Source organism: Macaca fascicularis, chromosome 5 (assembly GCF_037993035.2).
Source record: "Macaca fascicularis isolate 582-1 chromosome 5, T2T-MFA8v1.1".
NCBI lineage: Eukaryota > Metazoa > Chordata > Mammalia > Primates > Cercopithecidae > Macaca > Macaca fascicularis.
Window position 1 is genome coordinate 162,271,679 of NC_088379.1, and position 21,282 is coordinate 162,292,960.

Here is a 21,282-nt window from a genome sequence, read left to right on the forward strand (position 1 = left end):
AATTCATCGAGGTATCCCAGACTCCTAGAATAAATCCTCACACCTGGTAACCATCTAATAGAGACTTCATGAATCAACAAATAGAGAAAAGCAAAGGTACTCTGGTATCACCTATGAGAAGCTCCTAATCCTAATTCTGGAGGTAAGAAAAGGCTTCTTAGAGGAAGCAATATGGAATTGGAGACCTGAAGAAGTAGGAGTAGGAGAAAGCATAAGGAACAATTGACTCCAGATAAAGGAACTAGGATATATAACGTCTCCAGTGCAAGGAAAATATAAATATTCCCATAAGGCTAGAGGTTGAACAGAAATGATTTGAAGAAATGCTGAGAAATCATACTTTAGAACTGTACAAGATCCAGAAGAGGTTTTATGCCTTGTTGACATATTAAGGATTTTCTTGTCTAATTTGAAGAGCAACAGGGAACTACAAGAGGAGAGTGCTGATCATGGCTTTGATGCACGAAGATTACTATGACTGCCCTGATGACAAGAGATTGCAGGGAGCCCTGTGGAGGCAGGGAAGCTTTTGGAAGATATCACAAATAATCAGACAAGAAACAATGGTTGTCTGAATTGTGGTTGTGGCATGGGGATGGAGGGAAATAGATGGATTTGTTACATCTGCCATTTCTCTTAGTTTCTTCATAAATGAAATAATTGTAAAATCTGAATCATTCATAGGTAATATACTGATATAAATTCAGTCAAGAGATATTTGTAGGTTACAAATAAGCCTCTCAAAGGAAATATCTCATTTGTATCTTATTAGCCTTAAATCTCACACAGTTGTTTGCAAAGAGTAAGCACACGATAGATATTTGTAGGGATGAAGAGTAATGAATTGGAAAATATTGAATAATTAAAGGAAAAAATATGACATTATTATTGTGATGAAATATGATTTAGATTTCTGCCATAGATTTCTGCATGTGTTCTCTTGTTGAGCCCTGGCAGAAAAGCAATGAGTTCCTTTAGTTGATAAAATGTAAAGTTAATGTAGTTATCTGACCTGACCCATCACAACACCAGGATTTACATGGGAACATTAAAACAGGCATTTTATCTTCCTTAAAAGTATTTTTTAAAGAGAAAGAATATAAAGATATTTCCCACTGTCTCAAAAATAATTTATGGGTATTTCTATTTTTAGACTGATTTTTATTATTTTTAATGTCTCCAACATCCTGTGAAGTATGACTAGCCATTCTACCTTGTCACATAATAACCTTTGTTCAACTTTTGTGTCTTCGGTCTCCTACTAGTGTTAAGGAATTCAACAATAATCTGTGGCTGGCATTTGTGTGGCACTTTAAATAATGGCTTTCTCACAAGAATCTCATTTTATTCAGGAAACAACTTCACACGCAGACTCAAACTTTCTTAATTGCTTTCCTAAGAGAGTTATTAGGTCTGCCTGAAAATAGTATAATCTTTTTCAGTTCAGTAATTAGTGTCGTGCATTAAATAGCACCCTAGTGGCCTAATAGAATTAATTCTGCTTCTTGAGTGTTTCAACTGTCCAAACCACAGCTGGCAGACTGGCATTCACTCTTCCTAATATTACAGCATTTTACCAACACAACCTGGAAGTTTGAAATTTGACATATTAATTCCTTGTATTTTGTAGTTTAAAAAGTATGTAAATGACTGAAATAAATGTATAAATTTGATATTGATAAGATTGTTTATTTTGCAAACATGAATTTTAAAAATATGTATATCACAACTTAAAAAAATGTATTATTAATATTTATAATTATAATTCAGGGCACCTGGGCTCACATCTCATTTTCGTATTTCTTTATCTGTAAACGGAACAAATGTAGGTAAACTTTTAGGTTTCCTGCAACTCTCTCATACCATGATTATGTGAAGTGCTAACTTAAGCCCTCAGTGAAACATACGTTAACATTTCAAATTTTTGCTGAATCTCTGACATCTCCAGTGGTGCCTCTATCTCTCAGAGATTGTAGTGACTTGCAGGTAGGCAGACCTCTTTGATCTCCAGGTGCCAAAATTGAATCCTAAATTACTCTGGACATATATATTTTGTTTTTCATAGATCATAAAAAATGAAGAACTTTCACCTTTTTATAAGATTTCTAGGAAGTAGAGAGTCAGGGAGAGGGATTTATTCAACCAGCAAAATAAAAGATCTGCTCCTAAGAAAGTCTTTACCTATGACTGAATCAAAACCAGACAATGCCTTGATTTCAGCATCTTTTTTCTGTCTTGGTGAATCTGATTAGCTTTATCTGAAAATTTGAATTGTTAACTAATCTAAAGTTTCTGAATATAAAAATCTTAATCTCTAAGTAAGGTTTTCAGTAAAGATTAACAGCCAATTTGGGTAATTTTGGCAAAAATATGTTGTTTTTAATTTATTCCTTTTACATGAAGACTCTTTCTTCACAGTAGATTAAAATTATTTTATTATTCATGAAGAATAATAAAATATGTTAATTTAGGTTTCTTGCCAATGCAGCTCTCTTTTCACTCTTGGAAAATGTGATAGAGCTTGTATGCTTACTAAGGTTTTTATGAAGATTTTTATGCCTTTATGCAGTGAAGTTTCAAAGGGCACATATTCAATATGCTTTACAGTATATTAAAGATGACCTTGTCACAGGCAGCTCTTTTCCATAGGGTAGACTGTAGTTGAATTTGAAGTTAAGTGAATCATTTTAAGTTTATAATATATTTCTTCATACTGTTCATTTGTCTTATGGCCCTAATTGATTTGGTCACTGTTGGTTATCTTAAAAAAAAACTTGCTTAAAATTTTTCTTATAGGTTTACTTATTTTTCCTAGAAATCATAATTCTTGACCCTGTTTTAAATTATTTTATAAAAGGATGAAACTGAGAATTAATATTGCATATGATTCTCCAGAGGAATATCATTCAATGTATAATAATTTTTTAACTAAGTAATTGAGGCTATTTTAGAAATGAGTATATAAAATGTACCAGGCCATAAAACTTTTAACATCCAAAAATATGTTACATAAAACACTATTCTTATGTAAAATAATTGATGTTAAAGAAATTTCAAAATTGGTAATCAATTTGGGAAATACTGATTAAACAGTTAAACTGTTATTGCAGGATTTCTGAGGGTCTATAATATGTCAATGTGAAAATCATTTTCTGTACTTATTAGATTACAGAACCCTTTTGTGTGGAGTGAGATAGGGTTTTCAAAACATTGTAAAAACAGTTTTGCATCAAGATAGATAGTAACAAAAGAAGAAAAGAATGCAAACCTACTGGTCAATAACTTACATATGTAACATATTTTACAACTCATCAAGCTTCTCATTTACTATACATCTACTTATTTGATACAGTATTTTCCAAATAAAGTAACTAACCATCCCAGTGTACCCGGGATTGAAAAGATTCCTGGGACTCAAGACTTTTCCTTGCAATATTGTGACAGTCGAGGAAAACCAGGGCAATTGGTCATCATAATTACCTCGGAATCACAGAGATCTGGATTAAAATCCACTTTTGCCACACATTTTTTGTGAAGCTGGGTAAAATGAAAGTTTATAACTTGGAATCTTCAGCTATGGAATTGGAATAAAAACAGTTGTGGCATAGGGTTTTTTAGATCTACTGGGAAACTGTCTATCTCCGGCTTGTCACGAAGAGAACTAGGTAAACATGAATATTTTTCCCTACCTTACTTTTCAACACTCTTATAACACAGACAGAAGAAGCATTGCTCTCTTTATTTTACTAAACAACCTAGACAATAATACTTTAGTTCACTTGCCAAAGGCAACAGAAGAGGAAATAGTAAAATCTGGGCTTGAGCCCTGTCTTCTGATGCTAAATGCACTGCTTTCTAAACTATAGTCAACTAATTCAAGTGGTAAAGAAAACTTCTGACAGTGGTCATTCATAGGAAATGTCATAACACTTTAATAGTACTTAAATTTTAGTATTTTTCTTTGAATATATATTTTTAAATTTTATTATGGTATGGATACTATGTTTAGAAAAAGGTGCCGTCGTTGCGATAACCCATGAAAATTTGTGCTGTAGCCTACTTATCCTCTTTTGTGTTCATTAAATTTGAGATATACACAGAACTTCTTTTCATTCCCCCCTTTTTTGGTGTTAGAACACTGTTTTCTCGTATCAGAGATTACAGTAATGTATTATTGATTGGTTTGGCTGATGACTCTTGGACATAACAAACATGTCTAAAATGCATATTTTATTTTATTTTTGTAAACTAAGTCTCAATAAATACACATTTAAAGCAAAGTAAAAAGCACATTTGGAAAATGGACCATAAAAAACGATTTCCCAGATTTATTCTTAATGCGTGGCTATGATGTGATTGTGATATAGCACTGCAAAGCAAAATGGTCCCCCACTGAAATATGAATTTGCAACTCAGCTGAGGGATTTCACAGAACATAAACATAGGGGCAGAAATGAAGCATTTGCTTTCAAAGAAGGAGATAGTTACATTGTCATCACGATCCTTTCAAATTAATTTACATCTAGTTTAATGAATGGTAGAATAAAACTGAAATATTTAACTATCCAATCAAAAATGTGAACATATTTGTTTAGAAAAATAAATGAGCCATACATGCAGAACATAAGCAGAAAGGAACTCTGGATACAGAAGCTGTTGATTTTCTCTCAGCCCAATATTGTGTTTCTATGATTGTGACTTTTAATTTAAAATGGTAATAGGCTCAAGACTTGATTAGTTTTGAGCATTTGAAAAAGGTTGAAAGGATTTTTACTCTTAATGTGTGCTTACTCTGAATCATATTCATAATATGCTACATGGATCTAAATGCTTTCAATTCATTCAATCTAATCATATTTTTTAAATGTAGTTAACCAACATCTGTAGACCTCAAACACATTTAGTAGACGGCTTTATAGCTTTCCCCTAGTAATGTGAGCAAGCTAAGTAAAAAATGTTGGCTTTTAGCTATTATCACTATTTCCATACAAACCGCAATATTTCAATTTGGGTTACATTTCTTTTTCAGAGACCTAGACATTATTGTAAGAATTATTTTGGCAATAAACTTATCTCTGTATAAAAAACAAATTAATGTTTTTTTTCCTTTAGAATAGAAACAAACATACAAGAGAAGCAGATATATCTTGATGTGATATTTCTTATTTGCTTCAAGAAGTCGTTTCTTAAGTAGATGTCCTGTATTGTCATCTCAGGTGAACAACAGAGTATGGGGAGCTTAGTGGTTTTACTGTTAGATGGCTTGTCTTTTTTCCATGACAAGGAGGCAAGGTTTTCAGCAGGAATTTAGAGAAAGAGAAGTGTGTGGAGGTCAGGGTATTTGGAGAAGACAAAGATGAAATTATCATTTTTGAGAGTGGAAGACCTGAAATACTAAGGAACTGAGTAGAATTCGTGGGGAATGCTGAGTGCCTGTTTTGGATTGGTGATCAAGAATTTAGCATGTCACAAAGTCAGTATGGTACAGTATTGCATTTCTTTCTCCCAAGCTTCACCGTACTTTTCGTACCTACAGATTGAAAAATAATGACAGAAATTTTCTCAGCATTCAGTAAAACTTTAATGTTGAAATGTAATTAATCATTAACTGACAGCATCATCCATTTGGCAAATGGTAATATATATACATGCACATGCTACTACTTATCCAGACACTGACAATGCCTGGAACACATGTAGTATTAATCTGCTTGGTCCTAGAAAATGTAATAATTCTGCTGTCCCATTGGAATCTGAACACCATAAGCTTTGAACCAATGTTATCATAGACTGTTGAAGCATGGAGGCATGGGGGCATAGAAATTATGAAGTTTTGTGGTTCTTCTATTTGATTACCAGAATCACCTAGGGGATCTTAAGTAGATACCCCTAAAACCACTGCAGATCAGTGTGAGCATGACCAGGGTTGAATTAGAGACTAAGAATCCTGAAACTAATTCATATTCCTTCTGCATTGACAAATGTATTTCTCATTAGACTGTAAAGAAATATTAATTGTTAATCTTATAGTTTTGTATATCACCATAGCAGGCTATAAAGTGAGGCTGTAACAAGAAGCAGGTTAGAAAAATAAAAGAAAAATAAACATTGACACAATTATTATGAAAAGGTCTCACCTGAAACAGCTGAGATATTAACATAATAGAACATGTTTAGAGTCAAAAGCACATTTCAAAGTCCCCATGTTTTGTAATGCTTCTGTTCGATTCTTAGGTTTCTAGATGCAGAAATTGTGTTTAAATTCTTGGAGTTTTAGATGGTATTGTGTGCTGAGCAACGGCAGTCTTGGTTGCTGGTGTGCAGTGAGTTTCCAAATTTTCTCCCGTTCTGATGAAATGTGTGTGATCCTTTGCAGTATACTTCTGCTCTGACCTATGATGCCGTTCAAGTGATGACTGAAGCCTTCCGCAACCTAAGGAAGCAGAGAATTGAAATCTCCCGAAGGGGGAATGCGGGAGACTGTCTGGCAAACCCAGCGGTGCCCTGGGGACAAGGTGTAGAAATAGAAAGGGCCCTCAAACAGGTCAGTTACTCAAAATAATCATTAACGTGACTTAATATGGCCATTAATGTTTTCTTCCTGCTGAATTAGTCATCTTTGTCTTATTCCTTATGTCTAACATACAGGCAATGTTCTTTCCTAACAACGCAAAGGTAGGTTGAAGAGAGAAACAAACCTTGTTGATGTAGTTTTCTTGACTTCAGCTGGTGAAAGTAATCTGTACAGTGTATATGTTTAGATGAAGTAAATAGATAACTCTGCTCCTTTCCCATTTCTTCATTAGGTTCAGGTTGAAGGTCTCTCAGGAAATATAAAGTTTGACCAGAATGGAAAAAGAATAAACTATACAATTAACATCATGGAGCTCAAAACTAATGGGCCCCGGAAGGTAAATCCTTAGTGATTTAAAGGCAGTTCTAAGTGAGGAGGTGAGTTAGCTAGCCTATGAGTTCACGCTTCCAGAGAGTTCTGGAGATGTGTATTCACATAGAGTTTAATGACTTCCAGAAACAGATGTATTTTGAAGTTGTTTTTTTTCCTAAAGTCTGTTTATTTCTGGTAAGTAACATTGAACTATAATTTTAAAAATAATTCGTAGGTAGAGCTGTTGAACTTTAATTTTTTGGACTGAAGTGGAAGTCTTTAATGAAAAGAGAAAGAACTATTGTTGAAGGTTTATGGTTCAGAAGAAAAAAAGTAGCTGGTGCAAAGACGCATGTAACTGTTCAATTCAACATCACCCTTTTAGCTGTTTAGGCTAAAATGCCATTATTTGGATTTTAATTACATTTCTATATGACCAGTCCCAAACAATTACTCTTAGAGAATATGAAAAGTGAATATGAAAAAACAAGTCATTTTTAACAATTTTTTTATACTTCCTTTTATTCCTGTTAGATTCACATATATAAAAGACATTTCTGTTTAGAACAAGCCCAGTAAATGTGGGTCTAATTTCAGACTGAGACATGGCTTTGAAAATAATTAAATGCTTTGCTAATAGACAAGTCATTTATCCATACGTCTGTCTGCTGTAACCTTTTCCAGATTGGCTACTGGAGTGAAGTGGACAAAATGGTTGTTACTCTTACTGAGCTCCCTTCTGGAAATGACACCTCTGGGCTTGAGAATAAGACTGTTGTTGTCACCACAATTTTGGTAATTTGCTACATATGCCTATGTTTTACTTTGTATTTTCTTATGGATAATGTCTGCGGGAGTAGCTATTTATATTTTAGGAAAATAATACCTGTTTTGCTTCTTTTGCAATGTTTTAATCATTTACTGCATATTTACTCTGTTAAAAGGAATACACAAGATCTAGCTAAAGCATTCAAAATGTTCCTGATTTTCTTTAAGGAAGGCTACAGTTTAACTACACAGATAATTCCTTCCCTGGTGCTTACATCGGTGAACAATTGGGGAATGTCTTGAAGAGTGTTCCTCATATTTCTGCGAGTTCTTCACCTTTCCATTCCCACCCAATACTGTGTAAATTCTTTCTTTCCATTTGGTACGTGAGTTCATGATGATGTTGAGTTGTCTTTATTCTATCTAAGGAAAGATGATCTCCTTAAAGACAAGGATTATTTCCCTTCTTTTCACTCCAAGTTTCAGCACTGGTTGGCACATAGCTAGTACACAATCAATGCATATTGAATGAATAAGGAAAAATTGAACTGGATCTTCAACACCCAGGCTTTGGATAGATGGAAGAGAGATGTGGATCATCATGGCAAGCTGTTGGTGAAATGAAATGGAGAAAATGGTGTTTGTTATAGGACAGGATTTTGTGACAAAACTATTTCATTTTATTTTCTTTTACAAAAAAGTGGCCTTAACAGTGAAGTTGTAAATTTGTGTGATTTATTCTCCTAACAATACTGAGAGAAGATATAGATAGATTGATAAGGGATTTGAATTAAAACATTGGTAAGCAATTGAAAATCTCCTGATAAGTGCAAATTAGACATTTGAGGATTTTTGCCTTTATCATGCCATTGAGAGGAACTATCTCATTGAGACTCCAAATATCCTCGGTGCCACTTTCCAATGGAGAATATTGGACTGTGTTGATTCATTTTTTTCTTGCTTCCTTTTTCTTATGTTTACAGGGGGAAGCTACTCTCTAGCTATCCTTGTAGCATCATTCTAGGATATTGTATCTCACAGATGAAGTGAGACCTGAAGCCTGCGGGGGTAGAATCAGTACATCATCATGACAATGATCGTTTCAGTCTGTGTATCACTGGCCATGAACCTGATTTCCACATGAACCTTATCTTTGGGACAGCAGTGACACAGGGTTTTGGGTGAATGCTGGTTTGGGGATTGGCATAACCTTAATCAAGGATAAGGGTTTGGTGAATCCAAACTGGAATAAAATAGGTGTCGAGCAGTAATATTTTGCTCTAAGTCCTAATAATTACAAATATGGCTAGAGAACATACAAAGAGTTTGTGATTTTGAGTATCTTGTTCACTCGGTATGGTTACGTACAAGCCATCTTAATGAAATATAATGATAAACATACAGAGATTTTTTTGGGGAAGCATTATACTTAAATTATTCTTCTACTGTTGTGTGTTCACCATCTATATTCTTCATTCATTCTGGCTAACAGGTAATAATTAAACCAGAAGATTTGATTCAATGAGAGTACATAATTAACACAGATATTTTAATCAGCTAAAGCAAAGTCTTTTCATATAGGAATCTCCATATGTTATGATGAAGAAAAATCATGAAATGCTTGAAGGCAATGAGCGCTATGAGGGCTACTGTGTTGACCTGGCTGCAGAAATCGCCAAACATTGTGGGTTCAAGTACAAGCTGACTATTGTTGGTGATGGCAAGTATGGGGCCAGGGATGCAGACACGAAAATTTGGAATGGGATGGTTGGAGAACTTGTATATGGGGTAAGTATAGCTCTTCTCATAGATAAAGTCATTCAATTTGAATTGTTGTTGACAGACTGCTTCCTCTCCCTGTGAAGTATCTATGTCTGAGGTTGTCGATTTCGCACATTACTCTAGAAACATTATCTTGTTGATTTGTGAACATCTGAAAGATTAAGATTGAAGCCAGAAGTAGACATGTAGATTAACTGAGACAATCATTACATCTCTCTTGAAGCATATGGGCCATATGTATTGTCAAAAGGCTGCAAATGCAGAGATGCAGTGCAGATGTGTAATGATCATAGTCAAGCCAGATGGGTATACTGTGTATTCATAAAGAGGAGGGGCATTGGGGGAATAATTCCCTTTTGTTCATTCTTTACTGGGACTATACCAGGGAAAGAATTATTGCGATTTCTCTGATTTCCTCTCCTTTTTCTTTGATCCAGTGACATAACCACGATTCCCTTTTCACCATGACTCCAGGTACTATTACTTTCCTTTTTTTTCCCTTACAGAAAGCTGATATTGCAATTGCTCCATTAACTATTACCCTTGTGAGAGAAGAGGTGATTGACTTCTCAAAGCCCTTCATGAGCCTCGGGATATCTATCATGATCAAGAAGCCTCAGAAGTCCAAACCAGGAGTGTTTTCCTTTCTTGATCCTTTAGCCTATGAGATCTGGATGTGCATTGTTTTTGCCTACATTGGGGTCAGTGTAGTTTTATTCCTGGTCAGCAGATTTAGCCCCTACGAGTGGCACACTGAGGAGTTTGAAGATGGAAGAGAAACACAAAGTAGTGAATCAACTAATGAATTTGGGATTTTTAATAGTCTCTGGTTTTCCTTGGGTGCCTTTATGCAGCAAGGATGCGATATTTCGCCAAGGTTGGTTACTCACCTGCTTCAACTTTGTGCATTTTAGGTCTCAAGTGGACATTCATGGTGTTTATGAATTCACTCTAAAGAAGTTACCAGCTGCCGACTTCCTGTCCAAGTGGTTTAAGACACTTAAAGGACATCCTCTTAGCTTCGGCATAAGTCTGTGAAATATATGAACAATGTTCTGCGAATGTTGCTCATCTATTTCCCTGGTGAAATTATACACACCATGGAGAGGCTATAAAATGCATAAGGTTCCTATCATTCCATGCCTTCTTGGAGGGGTACCGTGTTTTTGCTGCATATTCTCATTTTACAGTCATCTGTGTGTTGATGCACAGACCTGTATATGGGAAAATGGGCAACGTTATTTATTAACTGCAAAAGTAACACCTTGTTAGATAAAACTTCGTTGGCACACATCTCATCTCTTTTATTTTCCCATCATTAGCTCATGGAAATGGTATGGGAGAGATATTATAAAATTTTGTTTTTTCTAGGTGAGGTTACTGGATTAATATAATAGCATATTTTCAAGTACCCACAAATGCCTGGAAGGGACTAATCAGTCATTAAAAAAACCTATCCATATTGAATGGTAATACACACACATCATGGAATAAACTCACCTACCTTTAATCTCATTATGATACGTTAAATCCCTGCACTAGAATGCCTAATTATAATGAATCTACCACAAAGTGCCTATTGATTTTATTCATGTTGCACATATGAATAAGAATGATAGCCATGTTTGGCTCTTCAGAGGAATAAATCATGTTTTTCTAGTGTGATTAACATTTAAAGTCAAAATGTTTATCAGTCTACTGGCGCGTTTTAATTTAGGCTCTAGTACCCTTCTTTGATTTTACAGGATATCTTAAAAACTAATGGAGCGGGTGCCTTTCATGATACAGTTTGTTATATTGTGAGTTTTTAAAATCACTTTTGAGAATAACAAGTGATTAATTTAAGAAAACTATATGAGAAGCTCAAAGATTGGCATCTTTTGCAATCTTTTTAGTATATTTCACCCAGTGAGATAAAGGAAATACATTATGTAGGCAGCAATTATCAGTAGCTTACTTCTCTGATAGTAGGTAATTCTAGCGGGAATGTTTTAAAAAATTACATTTTTATGAATTATACAGAGTTTTAAAATCTCAGTTTCACCAGATTCCCTGTGACTTCCCTGTGGGACTTCAGTGAATTAGGAATATGCCAATGGTATTTGCACAGCATGACATAAGAGAGTGTGTGTGTGTATATATACAACACACACATATATACATACATATATTTTTTACCTCTGACAAAATATGTAAGATTCATAGTTTTATCATCTCTGTATTTAGTTTATTTAATCTAAGTTAAAGATATATAGAGAAGTTTCTAATAATTTGGAGGAAAATACTAACCAAATTGGGGTCTCAGAGAACATTCTGGCCCGTAAAATGATAAAGAAGTAGTTCACTCTTTGGTAAGAAGGACAGTGAAGTATGTTACCCTAGTTCTGAAATGTAAGGCAATAATATCCTGTGCTATGCCTTTTGGATAGTAGGGAGAAGTGTATGTGGGTTCGTTATGAAGTAGGACATGTCAGCCCAGTCTGGCCTGGGTTCCCGTCGATGCCTGCTCCTGGGCATGATGGCACTGCAGGTAGTTATTTAGGTATCCAGTGTTTGTCAAGGAGTGGGAAACCTAATTGCACACAGGGACTGGAGCACAAGGCATATCAGCAATCTGTATTATCCCAGAGTCGACCATGACATATAGATGACTTCTCCTTTTCATCAAGGCTGCATCTAAATTAAGATATTTTTTCTGTGCTTTTGATTTCATTCATGAGTCATGACATTACAGTTTCACATGTAGTAACTTTTATTTCCTGGTAAGATAAACAGATTTTTAGATAGCATATATTTCCTTGTTATTGATTGATATTTTTTCCTTCAGAATGTATTTGATAAAAATTTATTTCATTAAAACATTTGAGATACATGTCTTTCATTTATGCTATATATGCATTTTAAAATTCAACATAATACACTGGCAAAGTTAATGATTTTTAATGAACAAAACTATCATTTTTAAGAATGCAATGATGGTTACCCCAGTTAAGAAGAATACAGTAGCTTATTATCAGTTTTAAATAGCATGACATCCACAGATCACTTTAGAAATGTCTTTAAATATTAAAAAGTATTTATAATTCTTTTCCAAGTAAAATATGATATGAAACTATATTATTAATGTTAATAGAACACATTTAAGTTGTAATCTAGAGTGATTTGTTAAATTAAGTGACTTCTCATTTGTCTGAAATTAAGTTTAGAATATCCTAACTATAAGACATGGTCTCATGGAGAATAGAATCACAGAAATTATGAGAGCAATATGCTGTAAAGGTTATTTTTATTGTCCTGTTTGCTTCCGGATTGTCCACAGTGACCCTAAAGGAATCAAATGAATATAAAAATGTGTATCATTTTAAAAATGATTTAGTGGGGATTAAAAAGAAATAAGAGCATATGCACATTTCTTTACTCCTTTAGTGCTGATGCTGATGAGTGAAAGTTTTACTTTTAATTTTAGAAGTAATTTTTGTCTGTCACCATAAAATAATATTGAATTTTCTTCTCTGCATAATTTCTCAGGAACTCTTTGAGAAACATGAATTGACACTTTAAAAATACTTAAAAGTAAATAATAAATAGCTGAAGTGCTTTTCGCCTTTGAATTATTTATAAGTCCAATCAAATTTTTTAGATATCATGTACATTTTAAATCAGTTGACGTATTAAATCTGATATAAGGACTGGAATAGAGGACAACTTACATCTAACTTTTCTTAATTTTTACAACTGGAATAGAATGACTTATAAAAATGATTCTTAAACATATCGTACATTAATATGCGATGTGTAGAGTTTTAAGGGATTTGAGCAGTCAGGTACTGAATCTGCGCTCTTAAATATATGATACATGTCATATAACTATACTTCCCATTGATATTAGATGAATAGTGAACATTTTGAGAGTGATTGTGTCTACATAAGGCATTTTTCAAATGTAAAATATGTTTAATATCCTTTTCAGAATATATGTGAGAAGTGTTTAACTTTTTCCATCCTATCATATTTATTTAATTTTTTGTATTTCATACAGACTTTGTGATAAAGACCTTTAATTATATTCTTTTTGTTTTTCCTTGCTATTTTTCTCTATCTCTTTTATTTTAGCAACTGATGTTTTTATATAAAAATCCTTTTCATTTAAATTAGCTTCTCTCCTTTCTTAACTGCTTGAGTGGTTTATTCTACAAATATTTCCCCAGTGTTTGATCTAGTATATGTTTCATCAAAAGATTTATTTCTTAATGTTAATTGTCAGAAACTTTAGATCATAAATTGCCAAGCATGATTTAAATTTTTAGAAATATCACTTATTCACACTAGCAAGTCTAATTGTTAGACATAGCAGAGTTACTGACAACAGAGAAATGGTTATTTTTATTGGTTTATCAATATCACTTAAAGTCTTAGTTATGTGCAGAATCCCATCAGATTTTTCAAAATAATACAGTATATATCTTTTGCTGTATCTCTATACCTGTATTCCCCTACTTCAGGTTTTAAAGTAAATTATTGGGAATCTATTAAGCTTTTAAAAACTATTCTATGTAAGAATTTGTAGTCAGAAAAATATTGTTATTTTATTATACCTCAAACTAGAAATTTATATCTTCACAAACTTTTAAATGTATAATTTGTTTTCTTTAAGTTTTTTTTTTTTTTTTTTTTTTTAGCAGGACACATAAAGGAACAGGGTCATAGCCATCCATACCCTGAAGCCATCTGATTTTTATTCATTAATAGTTATATTTGGTGTGATATCTTTGCTTGTAGTGTTATTTTTCCTCATTTTTCTCTCCTGTACTGTATCTAATACCAATGTTTTACATACGCAAGATTAACAAAATTTGGGGCCTTTTTTGTTTTGGAAATTGAGTGAATTAAAGGGAGGATTTTTTTGGTTTTAAAGTTATATCTGTGGAGTATGCTTTTATTTAATTTTTGATTTTGTTCATAAACATTGTTATGAGCTTTGCTGGTGATATTACATTCTCTTGTTTATGTTTACTTACATAATGAGTGGATAAAATTTTATGAGTATTTGTAAATTTCTTGAAATTGCTTTCTTATGGGATTCATATCAAACTATTTGGGCATTACAATTATGGAAGTATTCCAGAAATCAGAAGTTCTGACCTGTGTGTATGCTGTTAAATTTAGCTACTCTGTACTCCTTGCCCAAAATGTTTAATGATTTCCAGTTTCGTTAACTATATTGAAAAATATAAAATTAAATATTCCCCTATAAGTCAATATTTGCATAATACTGTTAACTTGTTTTTTATTAGGTCATTCATTTCACTTTACAAATCCATTTCATACTTGTTATTAGATCCCTCTCTGGGCGCATTGTTGGAGGTGTGTGGTGGTTCTTTACCCTGATCATAATCTCCTCCTACACGGCTAACTTAGCTGCCTTCCTGACTGTAGAGAGGATGGTGTCTCCCATCGAAAGTGCTGAGGATCTTTCTAAGCAAACAGAAATTGCTTATGGAACATTAGACTCTGGCTCCACTAAAGAGTTTTTCAGGGTAAGAGATTCTGCTTTGTAGTTTCTGATTTTGTTCCTGAAATTTAACCTATTTAAACTTTGTTTCCCTCCCATAGTCAATTCCAAGGTACTATGTGAAAGTAACCCTAATTCTATTTCTGTTCTTGACCTTGTCTCTGCTTCTGACCCTTCCCTATCCCAATACTTAGGTCTAGCTCTAATTTCTGACTCCTAACTCCTCAAGAGAAAAACCACAATGTTGCAATGAAATCTGTTTTACCAAAATTGATTGTCCTTTTGGAACAACATTGAAGCAAAGTATAGTTAAGATTAGATTATTATGTTTTCAACAAAACATCTTATTTTTCTTTGATTTTAAATAAATATGACTGCATTTATCTTACCTAGTTCATAATTGAAAAACTCACATTCAAATCAATTATGTTAATTATGTGTGAGGAAACAGATTATGTTTATATGTGTCGATTCTGAATTTTCTGTGCAAAGCTTCCAAGGAGAAGCCAACAAAGGTCCTCCACTTCCTAACTTTTAAAATATGTAGCATATTTATACTGTGTCTATTAGATGTAGGTTACTTTTTTAACTTTTGTTCTTATGCTCTCTTTTTATAGGATAAGCCCAAGGCCCTGATGTTGGCATAATTTTCTTTCTTTCTACTATTGTGTGTATAAAACAACTCTTTCTATGAAAATGTTTAAATGCAGCTGATTAACATAGGTCTAAAGCCAATATTGGTGACATATAATGGTCTCTGATAATCTATAAATATCTTCAAATATATCTGAGTTTGAGTGAGATCTAGTCCAACTTATTCATGAATTAGGATTAGGACTTTCAAATGACCATCAGAATTTGAAGACTATCTCATGCTACATTACCTCTGGTCTCTTTTCTGAATAACTTCAGTTCAGCTGAAGATACTATGGGAGAAAGGGTTCTGGGAGTGGGAGTGGTAGAACCATAGCTAATAACAGGTAGTAACTTGGGTGTATGTGAAGAGTGCAGGACCTTGATGAATTAATTAGGTACCTCAATTTAAGTGCAAAGATGTGGACCATCAGCAGCTTTTTTTACTTTAATGCAGATTTTAGTATGAATCTTGTAATGTAAATTTGCCACTAATGACAATGTATTATCATTTCTAAACATATAGGCAACATGTGTATGAATACTCAGTTTTAAAATGTTGTATGTTCCTCAATTAGAAGTGCATTTAAAAGCATTTTTAATATTTGTATGCAGTGTGGCTTGCTTTTATCTCATTTGGAAAAATTAGGTGCTCCCTCTTGAAGTAAATGAGATCTATGAGAATGATGCAGATGCCTGTTATAACATGATTTACTTGGTGCTACTTTTGATGATTAAAATTATCTTTTTTTTTTTTTGAGACGGAGTCTCACTCTGTGGCCCAGGCTGGAGTGCCATGGTGTGATTGTGGCTCACTGCAAGCTCCGCCTCCTGGGTTCACGCCATTCTCCTGCCTCAGCCTCCTGAGTAGCTGGGACTACAGTTGCCTGCTACCACACCCAGCTAATTTTTTTTTTTTTTTTTTTTTTTTTTGTATTTTTAGTAGAGGCGGAGTTTCACCGTGTTAGCCAGGATGGTCTCGATCTCCTGACCTCGTGATCCGCCTGCCTCAGCCTCCCAAAGTGCTGGGATTACAGGCGTGAGCCACTGCACCTGCTCGATTAATAATAATCTTAATTATTTTCAGACACTCTCTTCCAGTTGAGCATGCATCTGTGGAGAGTCTCAGTTATTACCTTGCTTGGACAATAGTAGTACCAGTTACTTTTCACTACTACACGTTCACATTCACAAAGCTTTTCAGTATATCTTCACTGAGTCAATCATAGAAACACGTGTCTTAATCACTAAGGTGCTAGAATCGTATGCCCAGTGTATTCACATTCCCTAGTAGACAAGATAAGAAAGCTAGTTGAGTCTGGGAAAAGAATGTTGCTACTTTTCTGTTTCAGTGCACTAACCTCATGGAGCCCATTTGTTCCAATATGCAGTTGTGGAGGTTTTATAAGGTTGTGGAGCTTTTCTTCCCTAGAGTAATAGAGAAGTGATGATGGATAGTTAGCCAGCTGATGACTTCTATCTATCAGTATAGCTCCCCAAAGAAGTCTCTTATCCGTTACCTGTTTTAACCTAACAATATTTCTGTCTGATAGTGAGGGCAATGATTTTTGTTTGATATCTGTGCATTATTAAACAGAAGCTCAGATAATTTTGGGTATTTGATTAAATCCATGCAACTAATAAATATGCTGAGGTCTTTTCCTCCTGCCAGGGTTCTTTCTATACACTATTTTTCCTTGTGCAGCAAAGTCTCTGGATTTATTTCACTGCCTTCGTGCTCTGTTCTTGGTTATATCCACACTTGCTTGTGTAATGCTAGAACATCAGACACGGTTGAAACCCAAGCAAGTCCTCACCATTCCTCTCAAACTATCTCGAAAAGGAACTGTTGATGAAATGACATTGGCTAGGTCTCAGTGCATATAATGTTGTAGTGAGCTTCTCCTTATCTAGAGAAAGAAGAGTGTGGGTTCAAACTTGTTTTAAATCACACTATTCTGTTTGTACCAAAAAAACAGAAGGCAACAAAACAGCAGGCATCACCAAAGAGAATAGGAACTTTATATGTTACTTCTTTCATTGAAGTATATGACGTGGTTGCAATTTTGGAAATTATGTATATTAAAGTTTTGTTTCTTCAAGTTGAATTAAATAAAAATGTTGCTAGTTCATGAGTAATTTTGAGCAATTTTGCTAACTGTATTACAATAATATTTGATAATTGGATGCCATGATGACAATAGTGAGGAAAATCTTATTTAAGCTTCTGATTCTCAAAATGTTTTCTAGGATACTATGGCTTTCCAACTGTATCCATCAAGTATCATACTTTTCACATAGAGTTGATGAATTAGTACAGGGAAACTGCATAACAGATTCCCTTTGAGTCAATAACTTTTTTTCATAGAACCTTATGTAAAATATTGAACAAAATGAAGCTAATTTAGAGACATTTTAAAGAAAAAAAGATTTGATTTTCATTAATATTGTTTCCTTAAATCATAGGGTGAACTGCAGTATGTCTATTGGCTATAGTGTGGTTGAATTGCTGAGTTTCTGTGGAAAAATATGGCAAACGGAATTCTTGTTTCTATACCTAAAATTAACATTCACCACAGGTCTTGGGTTCATCCTCTCTCAACTTTCCTTTGGTCCTAAGGAATTTTGGGACTTCTGTGTAAGGTAGATACAGAACAGGGTGAATGCTGGCAGACTGATTATTATGGTGTCCAGCTTATCAGGAAAGGGATATGGATGAAGTGGGCTGAAGCAAGACTGAAAACATGTATTGCTTACTTTGTTCTCTGCTCATTCATTATGCTTACTTTCCGAGTCAAGACCCGGTAAAATAGCTGATTACACTTGCAATAATGCACTTTTATCACTTGCTAATCTTTAAAGTTCTAACATTTATCTTCATGTTTTGTAATGTGGCTTTATTTGGCTTTAGTGATAGCTTTGTCCTTTTTATGGTCGTTTACAACTGGGAATTTTATTAGTTATATTATTGCTAAATTTTCTGCTATCACTGAGTTTATCAAGTCAACTGATAAATTGGTTTTCATCATAGCCAGAGATTTGGATTTAGCATTGCAGACATGGATTTGAGAAGTTAGGTCATTTTCTAAATTTCAAATAGTAACTAACTGAAAAATTAAAAGTAAGTTGAGGCCATTTAGAAATGAAAGTCCAATTCTAAAACAGGATTCAGAATTTTGAACTCCTAGTCTTTTGTCTCAATGTCAATTGTTTCCTAAAAGTATATTCTTGTTGAAATAAAAGCACTTCATATAAATTTATAAGATGAATATTTTGTTTAATAGTTAGGGATCTGTTTTGTATTGACATGATGTTTGTTTTTCCATTAAAGTCTAAGATATTTTCAGATTTCAGGTAAATCATAACAAACCACATTATATTAATATTACTTTAGTAAAGTCAGTGAGTATGTAATTGTCATAGAAGTTCAATTTAAGCTGCAGATTTTCTAATTGAAAATCTATACTTTCCTTCAGTGATGATCATTAAACGAAACATTCATGAAATATTTACTTTGTTTGCTTGAAAGAGGGAGTAAATGGAGAACAATCTTGTAACCACCAAGAGATGTGAGGAAAATGAGTCTGTCTTCATTTTCTGCCGTTTTCTGTTTATGGAACTCATGCACATCCTTGTACAGAGTGAAAGATAAAGTCTGAATCATTTTGGAGTTACTGATCATCCCTAATTATAGTGCCACTGTAGCATGCCTATAATTAAGAGAGAATTAGCCTTTCAATTATAAGCCACTATTTTTAGAGCTTCACATTTTAATAATCTCTTATCTCAATAAAATAGGACAGATCTTGAATTAGATGACTTTGTGTAGAAAATGATTGTATAGGACCCATATGCAGTATGTTACTACAGAAACCTTGATTTTTAAGGACAGAAAATGGTTTTCTTATCTAAACCTATCATTGGCCTGTCAAACCACAAAGCACAAGTATTAGCTTGCAGATAGGAAGTAGCTCTTCGTGCCTGTGCTGTCTCCCACACTGCAATCTGTTCCTTCTGGTTGTCTCCTCTGGGAGGATGAGGGACACAGATTATTCTCTAAATATATGGTCTACTTTCATGATAATGTTGAAAGAAAAAGATTCTGAACATTGCCAAAATAAAGGTATTTGCCTTCTTGTTTAATGCAGTTTGTTCCATCTGCAAAAGATATTTAATCTGGTAGTAAACCACGAGACTCTACTGTTATTACTCAGCATTGTAGACTTTTTATAGAGTTTAGAAATAGTATAAATAATGGATAACTAATATTAATGCAGCTGTTACTTACCAGTGAAATAATTAGTTTGAAATTTTCCATGTGCATACATGGTCTCCTATATAATCAATATTACAAGAGAATTAAAATAATTGAGAGCATTTTTTTTTAAAAGACGGTAACCTTTTTTCAACTCTCTCTATGGCTTACGATACACTTATTTATATTTACATATGAAAACATTCCTGAAATATAATTGCAAATAAAAATGTTCTAGCCATTATGACACTTCTTCTATGGAACTATATTAATTGCTATTTCATTAAAGTTACATTTAAATCAGTTATTGTTTGTGTTTAGTAATAATACAGCGTGATTTCTTTTTTGACATGTTATAAATAATGGATTTCATGAATCTGTGATTCCCCATACTTATTTTATTATTCCTGGTATTGCTAATACCAGGTTGCCTCTACTGCCTGCCACAGTTGCCTCTACTGCCTATTTCTATGAAGGCAGAAATTTGTATGTCTATGATACATATGTATATATCTATTTATCAATACATAATATCTTTCAAATATTTTGGAAATAAAATGAGTATAGCCATTTGTGTCTCTATATATGTAGAACATTACTCATATCGAAATAGACCTTTCATAGATGTGTCATCCATGCTTAAATATTTAAATAGTTTCAAAAATAGTAGGTGTTAAATAAATGCTGAATGTGAATAAATAAGGAAAAAATAGCATCGTATGCATATGTTGCAAGTCACTCATGCATGGTTAGTCATCTATTACAAATTTTTCTTCCTTAGTTTTTTGGGGGCTTGATTATAGCAGAACAATCTGCACAGCTGACAACTCTTGCATGCCCAATCCTTCTGTAGATGATCCAGGAGACGTTAAAATCGTTTCCTCTCTGGTTGGCAGTTTTTATTTCTCTGACATTTTAATTTTTATCACCATTCCACAGAACATCTGAGAAAGCATTGAATTCATAAAGCATCCTAAATGTATTTATGAATACATTTAGCCTAAGTTGCCTTCGGGAGAACCCATGATCTCTGATTTCAGCTAACACTAGTGGGTTAACAATACTGGAAGGGTCAAAATGTTCCCTTTAAAATGTATTGCCCAGTTTAAGGACCGTGCAGCTCATTCAGTAGTTCTTAAATTTCACAGGAAGAGAAAAATAAGGAAATGTAGAGGAAGCCATGATGAAACATATGTTTTTGGTGACCCAATGCTAAGGAAGGTGTATGTCTGCTTGTTGAATTGTAATTATTGTGCAAAGTGGCAGCTTTTCCCAGGGTAGATGTGTTATTTTGGTCATTCTCTTTCCATAACTATTCTTTGTAAATATCAATGTGCTCTGTAACCATGCAATTGTGTCTTTTAAAGACCAGTCTTGCGATACACTGGCTAAATAATTTGACTAATCAGATTACAGGAGACTTTCTATTATTGTCCATACCAAAGA

At 33.7% G+C, this 21,282-nt stretch overlaps 1 protein-coding gene across 6 annotated transcripts in view; it reads left to right on the forward strand.

Moving 5' to 3' along the window:
* Window positions 1-21,282, forward strand: part of GRIA2 (glutamate ionotropic receptor AMPA type subunit 2) — a 147,165-nt gene that overhangs the window by 110,230 nt on the left and 15,653 nt on the right. For all 6 annotated transcript variants that reach the window (XR_006698353.3, XM_074040673.1, XM_065545642.2 and 3 more), the window contains exons 7-12: window positions 6,377-6,544; window positions 6,807-6,911; window positions 7,571-7,681; window positions 9,236-9,442; window positions 9,943-10,313; window positions 14,775-14,973. Coding sequence is in view for 5 of the 6 variants with exons in the window: in XM_074040673.1 (XP_073896774.1) it covers window positions 6,377-6,544; window positions 6,807-6,911; window positions 7,571-7,681; window positions 9,236-9,442; window positions 9,943-10,313; window positions 14,775-14,973 (1,161 nt within the window). In the remaining variant the exon portion in view is untranslated. The remainder of the gene's footprint in view (window positions 1-6,376; window positions 6,545-6,806; window positions 6,912-7,570; window positions 7,682-9,235; window positions 9,443-9,942; window positions 10,314-14,774; window positions 14,974-21,282) is intronic.